This window comes from Rhineura floridana, chromosome 4, assembly GCF_030035675.1.
Source record: "Rhineura floridana isolate rRhiFlo1 chromosome 4, rRhiFlo1.hap2, whole genome shotgun sequence".
Classification (NCBI taxonomy): domain Eukaryota; kingdom Metazoa; phylum Chordata; class Lepidosauria; order Squamata; family Rhineuridae; genus Rhineura; species Rhineura floridana.
The window spans coordinates 140,981,354-141,001,475 of NC_084483.1; the positions used below are offsets into that span (position 1 = coordinate 140,981,354).

A 20,122-nucleotide genomic window follows, 5' to 3' on the forward strand; every position below is an offset into this window, starting at 1 on the left:
TCCTGTGGGCCAGGGTGGAGTAGCCCTCGGACAACTCTAAAAAGCTCCACTGGGCAGGAGAGAGATGACTTAATAGTGGCGGCGAAATGTTGTTTCTTCGCCGCCCTCACCGCACCTACATACCGCTTGGTAGAAGCACAAACCAGCGCATAATTGCATTCGTCGGGAGTTCATCTCCAACTCCGCTCAAGCCGTCTCCTATCTTGCTTCATCGCTCTTAGCTCCGGAGTATACCAAGGAGCTGTATGAGCTCTACATAGGAGAGGGCGCGCAGGAGCGATCGTGTCCACTGCCCGGGTCATCTCTGCATTCCACAGATTAGCCAGGGCTTCGACAGGAGCGCCAGTCCTATCAGCCGGAAAATCCCCCAGAGCCCTTTGAAAAGCATCAGGATTCATTAGTCTCCGGGAGTGGACCATTTTAATAGGTCCCCCACCCTTGCAGAGGGAAAAGGCCACTGAAAGTCTAAACTTCAGCAAGGAGTGATCTGACCATGACAAAGGGAGAGATGTAAGACTCCCCACATCCAGATTACTATCCCCATGTCCAGTAGTAAAGACTCTTTCATGATAGACATACCTTGTCGCCTGAGCAATGTCCTGCTTTATTGTTGAAAGCCAGTGGGGATTGCCACAATTGGTATTTAGCATTTGGCAGGTGCTAGCTGAGGAGAATTCCTGTGAGACTCCCAATATCTCCAGCCAAGAGCAAGAGCACAGGGAAGAGGAAAACCTGGGGGTGCTGGATCACCAGCCCTTTCCGCTCTGAATCTAAGGTACAGACATATCTGTAGTACATTTTCTTTTTTTTAAAAAAGTCAGTTTTCACAATGAGGAAAAGTTAGCATTGTATCTTTTCTTGCAGTGAAGTTGCAATGAAGCCTTAGAAGTTGTTTTCTCTGGAGTCAGGAGTGATGCAAATAATGGGCTTCACTCTTACAAACAGAACATGTTTGTTTTTATCTTAATGGAGTATATTATTTTAATGCACTATTTCATTTGGATGGATGAAATGGTATTAATCCAGTTTGTCCCCTTGCACATGAGCAGACTGGCAAATCCATTCTGTCAAATATCTTGTGGATTTTTAGGCAAAATCCTTTTGCCTAAAAACATTTCAAACTGTATGTAAAAATTATCTAGTGTGGGAAATTACGTTAGGTATGGGTAACCTTTGGCCCTCCAGATGTTGCTGAACTACAACTCCCATCAGCCCCAGCAAGCATGACCAGTGGCCAGGGATGGTGGGAGTTGTAGTTTAGCAACATCTGGAGGGCCAAAGGTTACCCACACCTGACTTATGAGGAGGTCCAAGGCCTTCCCTGACTCTTCCTTTTTGTTTTTAAACTTGGGTTTGCCACGTGTTCCCAACTTAACGTATTGCCTCATCTCTTTCCTGTCCCATCTCCATGTAAAGTGCTTCCTCTAAGAACTTTTTATAACAGGGTACTAGGAGGCCTCTCAGGACTTTGTTATAAGTGCCTGCAGTACCTAGGTTGCCCCTCTGTAGCTTCATGTATACAAATGTAGGGATGCTGAGGAATTCAATAGTTGACCTTGTTTTTACTGTATTTTTATTGTTTTTGTTATACAGTTTTTATTTTTTGTAAACCATTTTGAGGGTTTTTTAATGAAATAGCAATGTACAAATATGTTTATAAAATAAATAAATACAGCCGGTCTTTAAGAATTTAATATCCAAACTGATCTGATCCACATGAAATGGCCTTGAACCATCTCTTTCTTGTACAAACACAGGATTGAGAGTTCTTGCATACTCCTCTAGTCCTTATATGACAAGCACTGTGGTCACCTGAGCATCCATGGTTTTTGCCAGCAGTTAAGTCTGTCTAGGCGAACTATGGTCGAGGTCCCACCAAATAACATACTAAGGTTTAGGGATATCTCAGGAAAAATAACGGGAATTCAACAGCAGATGAATTTTATATGTTTTATTGATTCCACATAACGATATATACAAGTCACACATAAGAATCTGGCCACAGCCGGTGAATCACAATCATACCGGTCAGGGTCAAAGTCCTGACTGGTTGCAATTCATACTAGCTCTCTTACATATTCTAGCTCAGGATTATCTATTTGGCATATATATCATCATACATTGTAGCATACAGTTAACATAACTTATAAAAGTATAAGGTTCTATTACTTGATACATTATACAAGCTACATTTTCAAATAAGTTACATATCCCTGAGCATATTTCAATACATTACTATCTCTTATCTGGAAAGAAATGGAATAATCTCACCCTTGTGGTAGGCAAACCTCAGACCGTCAGCTAGCAGCATGGCAGTATGTTGGATCAGTCTGTAAGACTGATACTGAATGCAGGAACTTCTCTTTTATAAGAATTTCTCAAGGCTGTGACCTTGGTCCACAGCTGTGTTCTTCTCAGTTGCCATCTCTACGTGCCTCCTGCCAGAGACAGCAAATGCTTTGTCTCACTGCCTGCCAGGGATGCCAGATGGGCCCTACTAAACCTTTCCATAATAACTAGTTGACAACTTAACTTGAAACAGGTGTTGTTCACTCCATATAAGGAGCTTCTTCCTCTGGCTTCTGTGTGTCCACAGGCAACTGTAACTGGAAGCTATGTGCCATTATCAGTACATTGGCTGACTGCCCAGAACTAAACAAAGGAGGGGGGGAGCAGAAAAGCGTCTTCCCTTTTGACCTTTTTAAAGCTATACGGAGGTCTGCATATCTGGACATACAGTATCCTATACGTTAGGCTTAAATCATGCATTGTAAATACTCTTAGATGAGAAATATATACATTAAACATGGGGCCAGCCCACAACACACACCTCCCAGACTAATGAGTGGATCGAAATGCAATTGTTCTTCAGATTTCACACTACTGCCAAGTTTTTTTTATGCAGCTTTGGGTTCTAAAAGTAACAAACTAATTAACAAATGTATATTTTAGGATAATTGCATTTAGAAATGTGTGTTTTTATATAGCATACATTTATCGTGTATTTTGTGAGAAAATGTATTCAAATATGCATATTTAAATACAATTCTTGTGTGGATTAAAATGCAGATTAATGTAGAAATGGGACAGAACAGGCTTATAAATGATCCAGTGTGAAAGTGACATGAGCCAGAAATAGAGTGAGCCATCCAGACCTATAGATATATGAGTAAAACTTGTGGTATCTAAGATGGCACTGCTTTACTGGAGAGTAGGCCCTTTTGAACACACTATGACTTATTCCAGGTCGGACTGTAAACCTCACACTCAGAAGCAAGTCACTGGTGTCACATTGTTATTTCACATTGATTTGCCTGGAAAACAGATGGATGGAGGACAACATTCCATTGTATTTTCTTGAGCTGGACAGGATCAAAAAATCTAAAAAATCATTGACAGCCACTTCCATTTTTTTCCTTGCTTTTCTAGATGAGGATCCTGACAAGCACAAGCATTCCTGTAAGTTTATTCTTTTTCTAACAAATGTAATTAAAAAATAGATGTCAGTGAAGTGAAATAAGTCCATGTTTACCTTTGAATCTCCTAGATAGATAATTTTGCATTGGGAAATAATAGAGTCATTATTACCCATTTATGAAAATACTATATATGGTATGATTATCTTGCATACTTAGGTCAAAGGATGCATTAAAAAGATGATGTACTTTGTGAAATCAAATACCCATCTTTTTTGAGTTGCAAAGAGTGGAAATAAGATTACTTCATCTATTTTTAATTTTTTTAAAAAATAAATAGCACTGGAACAAATCAGACCACATTTCTGACTGGAAGGCTTGAAAGTTGAGAGGGCTTGATAACCACATTCTACATCTGAGGAAAATGTGGTTGCAATGCTCTGCACAAAGGATGGGGGACCTCTGTCAGCCCAAGGGGCAGATTCATATCTGGCCAACTGTCTGAGGGCCAAAGGGGAGAGGGCAGCTCTAAATAAAAGCTCTTACAAAGCACCAATGCTAACTACATATCAAGCCACACATAAGCCATAACAAACTCAAACCCACTAAAAAAAATCCTGCAGCTACCAGCAGTTTGCAACCTTAGTATACGCACTTATCTGGAAGTAAGTCTTTTGAACACTTCCGAGTAAACATGTATAATATAGTTCTCCAAATTACTTGTTGAAAGATCATCATATAGTTCTTTAATAAAAGTCATGGTATAAATTATCATTACACCTTTTTGATGAAAATATCAAAAGGTAATCTTAATTCTGAAGAAATTTTGCACCATTTTGGGTTTTTTTTCTTGTAATGCTTCCAAACCTTCCTCTCTGCGTCTTTTATTTTTTTCAATAAAAATAGGGTAAAATGTGTTTTTATAGATGCATTTAGGCACATACAACAAAGTTATCTTGTTTTGAATAGTTTGAGCTGCTGTATTTCTATTTTGTTACCAAAATGCTGAGCAACCAAGCATATCTAAAATTTATACATAACTATATTTCTTGATTCCTGCCACGCTGTGTGTGACTATTCCCACTGCCACTAATGAAGCTCACCTTCATGTCATTTATTCATTCATGGTAGAGACTTCTTCCATTCCCACAGTAAAAATTACACTGCACATTCCATTTTGGAACACCTTACTCCATTCTGGCTCAGAAAATACATCTAAGCTATCACAAATTGTCAGTACTGTGCTGATAATCATAGCAGTTAACCGACATGCGATTAGAATGAGGTTCTTGCTGAGGTGCTGTAGAACATTACACTCTATTTATGTAGGAACAGTTAGAGATGTAGATTCTTTGCATCATTTACCTGGAGACTAACTGCTGCCAGGTTCTATTTTGAGAGAGTTGAGTTTGCCAGTTAGAGATTATTGTATTTAATACTCAACAGCTGCTGCTGGCACAACAGTGGATGATAAATTAATTCATTAGGATAACTTCCCTTCCCTTCTCTTGATTATGGTGAGGGAGCATAATTTTCTCTTCTGACTGCATTCCCCAGGTGATCATATTACTTGAACTTTCTTCTTATTGTAAACATTTTTCCCATAGCAGGCCTGTGTCTTCCTTATCATACCCATGTAAGTGATATACATGATATAATGTCTTTGCAAATATTCCCTTTTAACATGGTTAAATCTTGTTTAGAAACATCATAGGCTGTAAACAGAACTTGAGGTTCTCCAATAATTTTGCCAGCTATAGCCTCTTAAATTTGATTTAGAATACATTACTTTTTCAAATAGCTCTATATAGCAGAACACAGCAGTTTATCTTTCTGTAGCATCAAACACACAGATGTGAAATTAATTTACAGCTTTATTGAAGCACAAAAATGTTGAATGATTTCCATCATAATCTAAGCACTCCTGCTGATATAAGCAACTATGAAATGTAATATATTTGAAACATTTCAATTTCAATTTGATTCCAAGTTTGTTGAAAACACATATTGTCTTTTTCAGAATGTTTCAGTATTTTAGATTCAGATCTCAAATTTTCAAAAGCAATGTGTTTTGAATTTTTCCAAGTTATGCTTGATTTGGAGATTTGTCCAAATTAATCCTTTAGATGGTAGAATGGACTGTATCACCAGCATGAAAATGGCATATTGCTTATGATGATGATGATGATGATAATAATAATAATAAAACACCTTTCAGTGAAAATAATAGGTATTTACTTCAGTGGAACATCTAAAGTGGCAACAATAACTAGGCAATTAAACCCTTTCTAAATTAATAATACATAACGTTTATGACCATGTTATATTATGTGTGGTGTAGTGGTTAGAGTGTTGGATTAGGATCTGGGAGAGCCTGGACCAGTCACTGTGTCTCAGCCTAATCTATCTCACAGGATTATTGCGGAGATAAAACGGGGAGGGGGAGAACCATATTTGTCTGCCACTTTGAGCTCCTTGGATGAAAGGAGTGATATATGTTATAAGAATGTTTTTTTAATTAAATGTATTAAGTAAAACTAAGTTCATCTAGCAATAGAAGCTTTCATCCTGTTGATTCTGAATTGACTTGGCATTTTTAATCTTTCTCAACAAGCGTTACAAAAAAATATTGTCTGTTTCTGAGAGTTCTATTCCAGTTTATAAGGGATAGCCAATGAAGTGGACCAGGGAAACTCACCTGTGACTATGTAACGTATATCCCTAGACCAGGGGTTGCAAACCCCTCTGACCCAGTGGGGACATCTGGAATTTTGAGAAAGTACAACAGATGCCAGTCACAAAATGGCTGCCTTGGGGTATGATAATGGCTGCCACATCTAAAAGAGCACAGAAAGGCAAAGGGTTGCAAAAGGTGTGGGCATGCCCCCCATTAGTCCTCTATCAATTGTGGTAAACCGCCCAGAGAGCTTCGGCTATGAGGTGGTATATAAATGCAATAAATAATAATAATCAAGAAAAAATAAACCTACCTGAGCTACCACCACTCTTATTGAGAGAGAACCCCTTTGCACCCCTCCTGTGTTCAGAACAGAAGTGAGGATTGGTGTCCAGTCCTGGCATACAGTGAAATGTGGGCATGTCTGAGGAGGAATATTCAGTGTAAGAGAGGTTGAGACAGTGTAAACAGGAACTGAGCAGGAAGAGCAAGAAGTCATGTATTGTGGATTTTTTGGGGGAAATATACTAAGATCTTATGCAGGTGCTATAAGAGGTACTGGCAGGCACACATTGCTGACCTCTCTCTAGGCTGATAGGGGGAAAGGAGATAATCAAGTCATAGATCTGCCATTCTCCTGTGCATGAAACGATGATCTCAGGTGGGTAGCTAGCTCCACCTAGTGGCTGAAGGCAGAAAGAGCACTGTTCAATTTTGCAAGGACTTCCTGCTCTCTGTGTCTAACTGCTCCAGTTCTCTTTCTGCCTTCACCAAAGATGGTGATTCTGCTCTCTCTGCTCAGCTTTGGTTCAGGCATGTATTTTTTCAGTTGGTGTACTTTCTTAGCATTTCGTGTTTTTCTCTTTCTGGGTACGGGGTTCTTCTGTCTTTTCTCCCTATTTATGTTGTTAAAGAAAACAAATCCCCTGCGTGCTAGAGTTAGTGACCATACTGTTCTGCCGTCCCAGGCACGGTGGCATCAGGCTAACCCCAGATAACTCAGTGTTAGTGGCTTTAGCACCGTGCCGACTCCTGATTCAGCGGTGGCGGCGCCTTGGCCTCGCTACACATGGTGGTCTCAGTTTAACCCTGGTGGCCCCTGAATTAGTGGCCTCAGTTCAGTGGCTTCCACGTAGCCCTGATGACTTCAGGCTTAGTGGCATCTCATTCTGACCTTCCTTGACATGACCACTTCGATCAAGCCCCAGCAGTTTCACAGGTAGCGCCATCAGCTTCCATGGTCTCCTCCAACAGCTACTCACCCGCCCAACCATCGTCCACCACCGCTGAACCAGGCTAGCACACCAGAGCCCTCTGGCCTGCCAGCCACCATTTTTCCTACCGCTCACCCCCATGAGCCCCGCATTACCGGTTGCTCCCAATGGGGAAGGCAACTGGTAAATTGGCCATTCCCACCAATAAATCTAGGCCGCTCCCACCACCACCAAGTCCCGACCCAGCGTCAGAGGCTTTGCCACCATTACCTCCCCCCAGGGGTCACCTGGCAGAGACAACCATAAGGTTTAACTTATCCACAGAGACAGCAATGGCCCGCCCCTCCGCCAGCAGGCAGGAGGCAGTTGAGGCACAAGGTGGCTTCACAGGACCTCACTTCAGGGAAGAATAGGCAGGAATGTGGCTCTTTCGAGGGTGAGGCTGCACTGGAAGACGCTCACAGCTCAGTTTGTAGGTCTCTAAGAGACCAGGAGTCCCTGTCTGAGGAGGAAGGTAGACAGCCCCTCATGTCCTTAAACTACATTTTTTCTACTAGTTCTTCCCATGAGGCCGCCTCTGGATTTCAGGACGCCTCCTCACTTCAACCATCTTGCCAGGTGAGGGGGGGTCCCCAAAACCAAACTCAGTGTTGCTACGCTCAACCACTGCAACTCCAGTTTTCAGAGCAGATGCCCCAACAATTGAAAGAATAACTAAGAGAATCAGTGTTGGTGGACCTAGCCAGGGACCTGTCTTCCTGTTCCTCAGTCCCAAGAGGACACTGCTGTAGCTGGAACATCGACCTAAGTTCCAATAAGGACACAATGGGTGCAGTCTGCTGCTCCATCTCGCACATCTTCAACCTCACAGCTATTCCCTGACCGCACATCACCGGATCCCCACACTATTGCTCAGGGTAGACACCCTCATTCACCAGAGGATCAGACTATAGACCCAGACAATCAGTTAATTGTCCTGGACGAAGAGGAGTGGAGCGGAGACTCAGAATCCTAGGAAGTCTCTGCCAACCGGATTTTTCAGGAGGCTCACTTCCTCCCACTCTTGTGCAGGGCAATGGAAGCACTGAGTTTAAATTCCCTGGAAGACTCTGCAGCTCCTGCAGACTCTAAGTGTCAGCAGTATGTCCAGACCCAAAACCCAAGTCAAGGCTACTTAAACTTCCGTCCTTACTGCTAAAGGTGATCAAATCCGAGTTTGACATCCCTTTGCAATTTAAGAAGTTGGTCCCTGCAGTTAACAAATAGTATATGCTCAAACAACCGATCATGGATCAGCGAAAAGTCCCTCTAGTAGACGCCTCTATAGTGAATTTACTAAATCCATCCTTAAACCCAAAGGACTTGGATGCCCATCTTAAAGACACTACAGGATGCAAGATGGATCAGGGCCTCAGAAGAACTCATGAGACCAGTGCCTTATCAATCTGGGCAGCATCGGCTTCCTCGATGTTCACAAGGGAGTCCCTCCTCTGGTTGGAAGACTTGCTGGATGGCCCGCAACAGGACCCAGCGAGAGTCCAAAAATCTTTACTGAAAGTCGCCTAGGTGGTAACCTTCATGGCAGATGCATCCACGGATGCTATGCAGTTTTCAGCTAGGACTCTGGCGGCCAGTTTTTTTACTACTTTACTTTACTTTTATTTGATTTATATCCCACCCTTCCTCCCAGCAGGAGCCCAGGGCAGCAAACAGAAACGCTAAAAACACTTTAAAACATCATAAAAAGACCTTAAAATAAATAAAACAAAATGTTAAAAACATTTTTAAAAAAGCTTTAAAGACATCATTTTTTTAAAAAAAGGGTTACAAACATATTATTAAAGAAAAACATATTAAAAGCAATTCTAGCACAGATGCAGACTGGGATAGGTCTCAACTTAAAAAGCTTGTTGAAAGAGGAAAGTTTTCAAAAGGTGCCAAAAAGATAGTAGAGATGGCGCCTGCCTGATATTTAAGGGGAGGGAATTCCACAGGGTAGGAGCCGCCACACTAAAGGTCCGTTTCCTATATTGTGCAGAACGAACCTCCTGATAAGATGGTATCTGCAGGAGGCCCTCACCTGCAGAGCGCAGTGATCGACTGGGTATATAAGAGGTATTACGGTCTTTCATGTATCCTGGTCCTGAGCTGTATAGGGCTTTGTACACTAAAACTAGAACCTCGAGCTTGGCCTGGTAGCAAATGGGCAGCCAGTGCAATTCTTTCAGCAGTGGGGTGACATGTTGGCGATACCCTGCCCCAGTGAGCAGTCTCGCCACTGCATTTTGCACCAGCTGCAGCTTCCAGACCAACCTCAAGGGCAGCCCCACATAGAGTGCACTACAGTAATCCAGCCTGGAGGTTACCAGTGTGTGGACAACAGTGGTCAGGCTACTAGAAGGACCCTTTGGTTGCACCACTGGGAGGCAGACCCTACGGCCTGGTCTAATTTGGCCTCGGTACCCTACGTGGAAGGCAAGTTGTTTGGAGACACCGCCCTGGCAGGGGTCCTGGAGTCAAAGAAAAGAAGTCAGTGCTGTCTACCAGGAAAAGAGAATAGAAGATCCTTCCACCCTTACCAAATGGCCCAGTCCTTTCGTGGCTCCAGACAATCTGGAAGAGCAAAGGAGGGCCGTCCTGCCAGCCCTTCTGGAACAGACAAATGCATCCAGGCCAAGGGCCAGCAATACTTCTTCAACAAGGCTGGATTTGGGGCCCAATCACAAGGGGGTAAACATCAGTTCTGATGCCAGCACCACCCTGTGGGAGGTCACCTTCAATGGTTTGCTCATCAGTGGAGGGAGATATCATTGGACTGATGGGTTCTGCAAACCCTATGGCACGGACTTCATCTGGAGTTCATATCAGCACCACCAAGATTTGGACCACCCCTATGTCGACATCTCCAGTCAAAAGGGCAAGGATCCAGGAGGCAATCTCCGGTCTACTACAAATTGCGGCTATAGAACCAGTTCTTCCACAGTAGAGATTTTTGGGAAACTATTCTGTCTTCTTTACAGTTGTGAAGAAAGATAGTTCGTTCAGAGCAGTACTCGACCTGAAGAGCCTGAATGAGTATGTCATGTACCACAAGTTTCGAATGGACACCTTAATGACGGTCAAGGAAGCCATGAGACGGGGATTTCCTGACATCTGTCAACTTAAAAGAAGTGTACCTACATGTTCCTATATTCCAGCCACACAGGTGGCATCTCAGATTCGCAGTAGGGGAAGACCACTTCCTATACATAGCCATGCCCTTTAGGCTGTCGTCTGCTCCCAGAGTATTCACAAAGATCGTGGTTACCCTGGTGGCACATCTCAGGATGCAGGAGGTTCATGTATACCCCTGTCTGGATGACTTCTTGTTCCACTCCCCATCACTACACAAGTCTTGGGAAGACTTACATAACACTCTAGCCTGTCTGAAAGACCACGGCTTCCTAATCAACCACTCCAAGAGTCAATTATTTCCCTCTTGCCGCATCATCCATCTGGGGCCCACAATAGACTCTGAGCAAGGAACTATAGCTTTGGCACAGGACAGAATAAGCAAGTTACGCTCAACAGTTTTATCCATCCTCACTTCCCCATCAGTGGATTTTGTGCAATTGGCAGCAGTGCTGGGATTGATGGTCTCAACCTTCCAAACAACTCCCTGGATGCGTCACCACTCTTGACTCCTTCAGTGGGCTCCCATTTCAGAGCAATATAGCTGTCAGGCAATACCGATGACTGGGATTATCGGCACAGGTCTGCCAATCCCTCCTGTGGTGGATAGATGAGCCCAATCTACAAAGGGGTGTCCCGTTCCGAGACCTGCCATGGACTCTTGTCACCTCAGATGCCAGCTGTAGAGGCTGGGGGGCCATATGCAGTGGTCAGATGATTCAGGGCACTGGGTCAACTCAGGAGTCCTCATTCCCCATCAACCTCCTGGAGCTTTGTGCAATTTGGCTGGCATTAAGGCACTTTGCGGGATTAAGATAGTTGGGGGAGGCGCTCTTCAGAACAAAGTCACACCCAAAGCCCATTTGAATCATCAAGGAGGCACATGCTCCCCGCAGCTCCAGCAAGAAGTCTGTTCCAGTGGGCGGAGACACATTTGGATTTGCTCCTGGCAGAGTACCTGAGAGGGGAGGACAGCGGGCAATCAGACTGGTTGAGTCAGGGGCCAGTCCGTCAAGGAGAATGGAAGCTCCACTTGACAGCCTTTTGGGAAATCTTGGATCGCTTCAGGTCAATCAAAATGGATCTATTCACAATGCACCTCAGGTGAAAATATTTTTTGCCAAATATACCAATCTGGCAGCAGAAGTGATAAATGCTCATGTCCCTGTGGCCTCCAGGACAGTTGTATGCCTTCCTTCCAATTCCAGTCATTCCCAAGGTGATCCAGAAGATCGGAACCAAGAGGGCAACAGTGCTACTGGTGGCCCCATTTTGGCCAAGGAGACCCTGGTTCCCAGAACTCCTCGACTTAATGGTAGCCCATCCCTGGGAGATCCTCTCAGGAAGGACTTACTGGCACAAGGACAACTACACCACCCAGATCCGGGATGACTGGCTCTTCATGTATGGAAATTGAGAGGCAACGCTTGCTAAAGAAGGGCATCCCACTAGACTGCCATCCACCATTTGGATATACGAGGGTACGTGGAAGGCCTTCTCGATCTGGGCACAGAAGAAGTTACTTCCTCAGAAAGCAGATATCAATGAGATCCTGGCATTCCTGCAAAACGATATATCCTTGGGTCTCAGACTGAACACTTTAAAGTGTCAGGCCTCAGCTCTGTTAGCAGTTCTGTCCAGATCCCCAGAGAATCCTCTGGGTTCCCATCCCTTCATCAGGCATTTCCTATGAGAAGCAACTCTGTCCACTCCACCCACAGAGCACCACTATCTGACCTGGGACCTGCACAAGTGTTAATGGCTCTCCAAAGAAAACACCCCTTTGAGCCTCTCAGCAAAGTCTCTCTCCACCTACTGTCCTTTAAACTTTTGTTTCTTGTGGCTATTACTTCAACCTGAAGAGTGTCCGAACTGAGTGCTCTGTCTGTTGATAAACGTTATTGTACTTTTCACAAAGATAGGGTAGTTCTCCACACTGTCCCTTCCTTTCATCCTAAAGTGTTGTCTATCTTTCACTGTCAGCAGGAGCTTGTGCTCCCTTCTTTCTGTCCTTCCCCAGTCCATCCCATAGAGAAGGCCTGGCATTCAGTGGACACACGAAGGGCACTAAAAGTATATATTTCAAAGATAAAACATTTCCGCCAAACAGATAACCTATTTGTGTCCTTTCGCCTAGTTTCGTTAGGGAAGAACGTGTGCACCTCCACGCTAGCTAGGTGGATTAAAGCTTGTATCACCTTGGCATGTGCCTCCCTGTGGTTGACTCGCCCAGCCAAGATAGTGGCACATTTGACCAGGGCAGCTGCCACTTCAGCTGCGTTTTCCGGCAATGCTTCTCTTCAGGAGATCTGCAGGGCGGCTACGTGGACTAGTCTTAATATATTTATCAAGCATTACAAAATAAATTCTTACGCCTCAGCTGAGGCTGCCTTTGGGAGGAGGGTGCTAGAACACGTCCTCTCAGATAACTAATGTTCTACAGCCCAGCCTATATCCCACCCTACATGGGTCAGCTTTGGTATGTCCCACCTGAGATCATCTTTCCATGCACAAGAGGAGACCTTTGATCTTACTGTAAAACGGTCTTCTCTGTGCATGTCAAAGATGATCTCAGGGCCATTCCCTAGAGGGTGCTGGACTGCCTTCATTAGTTCACCTTTCCTCTTAGCAGACAGTGTGTGAGTGCTGTTTGTTTTTGTTCAGATCTTTGTAGTTACTGTCACGTCATTTACTCGTCTACTTGGCTTGTCATCAAGGAACTGCAGCACTTAGACACAGAGAACAGGAAGTCCCTGCAAAATTGAACAGCACTCTTTCTTTCTTTTCAGCAGCACCCTATGTCATCCATGTACTGCCTAATTCTGCCTTCATCTATGAAGGTCTCTGAATGCTTTCTTGCTTAAGGTCCAAACTAGATGCAATAGTGGCAGCTCAGCTTCTTTAAATAGGGCTGAGAAACTGATTCCTAGAGCAATAAAGGGAGTATTGGTGAAGGAGATGAACACACCTCATGCTTTATCTTCACATAAGTTCTCCGCTAAACTATTCCAGTTGAGCTCATTTTCAATCATGGAGGTCAGCTGAGGAGAGAGATGGCTGCAAGGACAGCCTTAGGGGAGGTAAGCCATGGATGTATAGACAATTTAGTACCCCATCCACGCACTCCTTAAAATTGATAGATGTTTGGGGTTGGCCCAAGGTGGTTTTGTGCCTAAATCCACCTCACAAGCCTTGGTGAGAGGCTAAACAATGGCTCTGAACTCCTTAGTGGAAGTCAGGAATGCATATGTAATATAAAAGTTCTGTTCTAAATTATTAAAACACTTCTATATCTATATTCCAATGGTATAATATTTATAATTCTTGAAACATGACTCTGATGCCAAAAAAGTAATCTCTAGCAAACTCAGCTTTCACAGCAGTTGTTGATACTTTGTAAATATTGCTTGAATTATTCCTAAGAAGACTTTCAGACATCAATTATAGATAAAGGTCAGAGGTTGATTCTGCCAGCATTTCTTTTTCATTAGGACAGTTCCTGGATCACTGGATGTGATTACCTGAGTCAGCTCAAGCGTGTTGTTGCAGTGACGGAAAGAACCATCATCATATGGGATTATAAAACACAGGGGAGTGCCCTAGTAAGAAACTGAGTCTTGCAAGTGTGTGTGTGTTGTGTGTTTGGGGTGGAGGGGTGGGGGACAAAACAAAAATCCAAAGAGTATTTTTTAGTGTTATACTACAGTTTAACTCCATTATTCTTCATTCTTGTTATTAGCTTTTTTAATGCTAAAGGATTATAGCTAGTAAGCAGCTATATAATTGATGAGATTGGACTCATTTTCCATATGCAGCAGATATCCTCTTAGATCATAAAGACATAAAAACCTGGGAACACAGTTGTACTTTCTCTGTTCAGCTAGGACAAATATAGGTAAGACATGGGAGATTCATGATTGGATCTTCTAGTGGCTTTTTTTTTGTGGTAATGTTGGTGATTTTTTAAAAAGTAGCCACGTGCAACATGGTCTGGATTGGGGCTACAGTTCTAGGGGTGGGGATAACTTTCCCCTCATTTACCATTTCATTGACTTCTAGTAGCCCATCCAGAGCCGCTCTTAGGCACAGACAGGAAAAAAGACAGGTACCAATATGCTACTTTCCCCTCTTTGTGTGACTAATAGCATCTTTGAGGGGGGCAGTGATTTTAGCTGGGGAAACAACATGGACACTGATCCACTTCTCTCACCAGCACCACCTCGGCTGCTTTTAACCAAAGAAAAAGACATCAAAAGACTCATCACAGATCTCCTGCATTATGTCTAGTTTGGCACTTACAGTAGGGCCCCACTTATACGGCGGGTTCCGTTCCGGACCCCCGCCGTAAAGCAGAAAACGCCGTAAAGCGGAACCCCATTGACTTTAATGGGGCGTGTCACGCAAAAATGACGCGAAAATGCCGCAAAAGTGGCAAAAGCGGCTTTAAAATTGAAAACGAAAGCCGCTGCATTAGCGGAAAGCCGGGAAACGGAGCACCGGGAAGCGGGGCCCTACTGTATATAAGTTACATAGAAAAATAAGACTATATGCCTAGGCTGCAGAAACTACCTGAATATCTGCAGTGACTGGTAGGCCATGCTGGATGGAATTGATGGGACCTGGAGTCCAGCAATATTTGGAGGGCACCAGGTTGAGGAAAGCTGGTCTATGCAAACTGGCAATGGCTCTCCAGTTTTTCAGATAAGAGTCTTTTTTCAGGTCTTACCTGGAGATGGAAGGCATTAAACCTGAGATTGTTTACAACCAAAGCCTGTTCTCTACCTCTGAGCTATGGTGCTTAAGTGATCTCTCGATCTCTCGATCTCTCTCTCGATCTCTCTCTCAATCTCTCTCTCTCTCTCAATCTCTCTCTCTCTCTCAATCTCTCTCTCTCTCTCAATCTCTCTCTCTCTCTCAATCTCTCTCTCTCTCTCTCGATCTCTCTCGATCTCTCTCTCGATCTCTCTCTCGATCTCTCTCTCGATCTCTCTCTCGATCTCTCTCTCGATCTCTCTCTCGATCTCTCTCTCGATCTCTCTCTCGATCTCTCTCTCGATCTCTCTCTCGATGTCTCGATCTCTCTCTCGATGTCTCGATCTCTCTCTCGATGTCTCGATCTCTCGATCTCTCTCTCGATCTCTCGATCTCTCTCTCGATCTCTCGATCTCTCTCTCGATCTCTCGATCTCTCTCTCGATCTCTCGATCTCTCTCTCGATCTCTCGATCTCTCAATCTCTCTGTCGATCTCTCAATCTCTCAATCTCTGTCGATCTCTCGATCTCTCTCTCGATCTCTCGCTCGATCTCTCGATCTCTCAATCTCTCTGTCGATCTCTCAATCTCTCAATCTCTCTGTCGATCTCTCAATCTCTCTCTCGATCTCTCAATCTCTCTGTCGATCTCTCAATCTCTCTCTCGATCTCTCGATCTCTCAATCTCTCTCTCCATCTCTCGATCTCTCAATCTCTCTCTCGATCTCTCGATCTCTCAATCTCTCTGTCGAGGGGGGTCTGGTGCCATGGCAGGAATGCCCTCAATGCCTGCGGGTGGAGGTTTGGCATTCCTTCTCTCTCTCTCTCCTGTCCGATTCCTCTGTCACCCCAGTCTTTTTGTTCAGGTTTTGTTTTACTTTAAAGAGGTGAGGCCAAGAGGGGGCAGGAGTATGGTTTGAGGAGGAAAGCAAGACGGCAAGGAGCCCACTGATAGACTTTACTTATGGGCCCCCAGAAACCTGGGTCCGGCCCTGAGTATCTGCTAGAGTTTCACTCTGAGAGTTGTTAGGAGGCCTCTGTTCCCCCACAGAGTTCTCTGGGAAAAGGGACTGACTGTTAAACCACTCCGGCAATTGTAGCTGTGTGAGCAGAACAGGAGCCTCCTAAGAACTCTCAGCACCCTTCACAAACTACCCTTCCCAGGATTATTTGGGGGAAGCCATAACTGTTTAAAGTGGAATAATAGCGGAACAAATGTATGGTGTGAATGTGGCTTATAATGCAGTCAAGTGAATTCAGTGCTGGTTGGGAAATAATACTCAACAGAGTGTTCATCAATGCTTTAAGTTGGATTCCTGCATTGAGCAGAGGGTTGGACTTGATGGCCTTGTAAAATAACTCTACTGTTCTATTATCAATGGTTCTTCGTGAAAGTGGAGGGAAATTTCAAGTTTTAATGTTGTAGGGCTCTACCCTGGGGCTGGTGATTTTTTTGTACTCCACTGGAGCTCCTACTGGGAGGAAGGGCAGGATATAAATTCAATAAAGAAATAATATGTTTGTTCCTGGTTCCTGTGTTTACAGGTTCCACCTGTTGTTGTGTTATAAAACTTCTCTCTCTCTCTCTCTCTCTCTCTCTCTCTCTCTCTCTCTCTCTCTCTCTCTCTCTCTCAATCTCTCTATCTCTCTCTCAATCTCTCTATCTCTCTCTCAATCTCTCTATCTCTCTATCTCTCTCTCTATCTCTCAATCTCTCAATCTCGCTCTCGATCTCGCAATCTCGCTCTCGTTCTCTCGATCTCTCTCTCGTTCTCTCTCTCTCTCTCTCTCTCCTCTCTCTCTCAGAGACACACACACACACACACACACACACACACTCAAGTTAGTTACCATAGTTTCTCCCAAAGAATCCTTGAAATTGTTGCTGAGAATTCTCATTACAGGTCCCTAGTGCCCCCCTTATAGAACTATACTTCTCAGAGTTCTTTAGGAAAGCAAGTAAATATCAAAGCAGTTTCTCTGTGGTGTAGTTATAGCTCACAGGTTGAAACTAGGGACTCTAAACTATGTTTTAACTGAATTTTCTGAACAACATTTTTGTCTTTAAACCAAGTATTCTTTTCAATTGGGTTAATGGAATAAATGCTCAAACATCTAATCGACTATTTCCTTTATTTCATAGGATAATTGTTTTATTATCAAACCCATGGAACATTGTCTCCTTTGTGTTTGCACAATTCATCGACCAGCAGAACTGCTAGTGAAGGATGACATCTTAATGGGGGATGATGGGGGATATGTAAATTTGTTTACCATGACCAGTGATGACTTTGGACTAAAGCAATCTAAATCTAAAAAGAAAGCACAAATTATGGTTATCGATTCTAGGAGATTCAAAAAGTAAGTCCAGATACTTTGACAATTCTCATTATTGAGACTAAAAGTTATTGTTTTTAAATAGATCCTGTGATGGGAAGTTTCCTTACTGCTTAATACAGATAATATAAATATTGTGTCACGCAACGGGCTGGGTTTTCATTGGCATCACCAGAATACTGCTAAAGCAAATTGTGAAGAAAAATTCCCATTTCAAATTTGCTTGTGAAAATTATAATTTATATTACATTTGAGCACAATTTCTGATACATATATATTCAAATTCGTATTTTGTTTTATCATCCCCAGTATCAAACGCAAGCTACATGATGACTGGGTTGTGAAAGTAAAATACTTTCCAGCTTTGAATTGTTTTGGATCCTGTTCTTTGGACAGTGTTCATTCTTTGGTATTGGATGACCTGAAAAGACTAGAAGATAACATGTAAGTCCCCACTGAAAATACGGTTTTCATACAGATAATCACACGGGTCCAATCGATCTGGAAAGGCTAAAGGAATTGTGATTGATAGGAACTGAGGTTTTTTTCTCTTAAGTGGCAGTTCATTGGAAATCCTACTCAACATTAGTTCTCTAAAATAGTGATTTCCAAACTTTTTTCCCCATGGACTGCTTGAAAATTGCTGAAGATCTTGGCAGACCGCTTAAAGATTTTTAAAGACATTTCTGCCTGTTGTAGCAATTGTAATGCATTGTGCTAGATGCTGTATTATTTTTATTGCTTCTTTTAAATATTTTTATTATATTCAGATTGTAACGGTAAAAATACATATGAGAAATACAATAAAATACATTATATAATAAAAGCAATAAAAATACAATAAAAATAAAAATACAATAAAATATATTCATATTTAATATGAATATTAAATATGATGGATGTGTTGTCTCCCATCTTCAACCACGAATCCACAGACATGCCGTGGACCACTTGAATGAAGTTCATGGGCCATTGGTAGTCCACAGACCACAGTTTGGGAACCCCTTATCTAAAGCTTAACAAAGTCACAATTCATAGGAAGTGACCATCTTACAAATTAGGGCATGCTATAGCCAGCAATGCCTCTTTCTTGTAACTTTTTCAGTAATTGGGAATGTACATCACAAGGCTGACATGAAAGTTCATGTGTCCATCTCAACATTCATCTAAAGATTTTTGTCTTTTTTATTATACTAAAGAAGATACAGTACTTGGGCTGTTTTGTTTTGTTTTGTTGTGATAGAACTCACCTGTACAGAGTACCAGCAACTCTTTTTTTGGCTGCCATTGGCAGCCATTTTTTGCTGGTACCCACAGGACTTTTATCAAGGCATACCAAAACAAGCACTAGTACTTGTTATAAACAAATATGACATTCATACAAAAAAGCAAACATCAGTGTAAACTAAAATTCTTCCCAAATATTCAAATACACGATGAAGAACATAATATTGTAAAGTAAAACAACAACAACAACAATATGGAATCTAATACAAAAAGAAAAGAAAAGAAAGGTTTTGCCCCCACTTCGTAGAACTATAGGCAGCTGCTTTACAAGTCAGACCATTGGTCAATCTACTTCAGTATTGTCTGAACTGATTGGCATTGGCTCCCCAGGGTTTCAGACAGAGTTCTCTCCCAGCCCTACCTGGAGATGCTGTGGATTGAACCAGAGACCTTCTGCATACAGTGCATATGCTCTACCACTGAGCTATGGTCCTTCCAACTTATAACAAGGAAAAACTTTCAATAACCAAGATATATCTGTTCCTCACAATGTCAATAAAAGGGAGCCAGACATTAGAAAAATAGTGTCTTACGTGGACATACTCTGTTAACTTAGGCTGCAATCCAATATACAGTTACCTGAGAGTAAGTCCCATTGAACCCAGTGGAGCTTACTTCTGAGTAGATATGTATTGGATTGCAATTTTAGGCATCACCCCAGCCTTCCAGTTTTGGAAGAGGGGCAGATGACTGCACTATGATTTCACCACTCCTGCATTACAGTGTTTAGTCCTATTTGAGCAAATATTTTCTTGTATTTTCAGACCTGTCAGGGATTTCTCAGTACCAAGAGGAGTTAATGCTTTCACATACTGTGGAAAAGCCAATATTGTTGTTACTGGGGGTAAGTAAAATGCATTCAATCTAGTAAATGTCTTGGTGATCATTTTCAAAATGTGTTGGTTATATAATAATTCCTTTACTGTAGGTAACAGTTCCTGTCTGTAAAATATAAATTGGTGTAATATATGTGAGACCAAGTGTTGTCCAGTGTTAGGACTAAAATAGATGTTACAGCTTTAAAACTACAACAAAGCATCACCTGGTGGTACAAACAGCAATTTGGCTGTTTTTATTGAGAGATTTTTCTTTATTGAGAAAACAGTGAAGGGTGCAAACGTTTAAATGCAATCCTGCCACTGTTCTGAACAAATTGACGCCCCCAAAAAAGAAAAGAAAAAGAAACCCAGGAGGCCAATCTCCTGTGTCATGAGTAGCTTGGCCCTTTCACTTGAACCTCAGAGAAGTGTGTTGAAACACCTAGACTGAC

The 20,122-nt window shown here is 42.7% G+C and overlaps 2 protein-coding genes across 3 annotated transcripts in view; both read left to right on the plus strand.

Annotated features, from left to right (window-relative positions):
* EXO1 (exonuclease 1) overlaps positions 1–20,122 on the plus strand; it is a 381,281-nt gene that overhangs the window by 251,429 nt on the left and 109,730 nt on the right. The gene's annotated exons all lie outside the window — the stretch shown is intronic.
* WDR64 (WD repeat domain 64) overlaps positions 1–20,122 on the plus strand; it is a 93,358-nt gene that overhangs the window by 5,516 nt on the left and 67,720 nt on the right. Inside the window, exons 2-5 of the mRNA XM_061626396.1 lie at positions 3,430–3,459; positions 17,372–17,589; positions 17,875–18,009; positions 19,617–19,696. Of these exons, the coding sequence (XP_061482380.1) occupies positions 3,430–3,459; positions 17,372–17,589; positions 17,875–18,009; positions 19,617–19,696 (463 nt within the window). The remainder of the gene's footprint in view (positions 1–3,429; positions 3,460–17,371; positions 17,590–17,874; positions 18,010–19,616; positions 19,697–20,122) is intronic.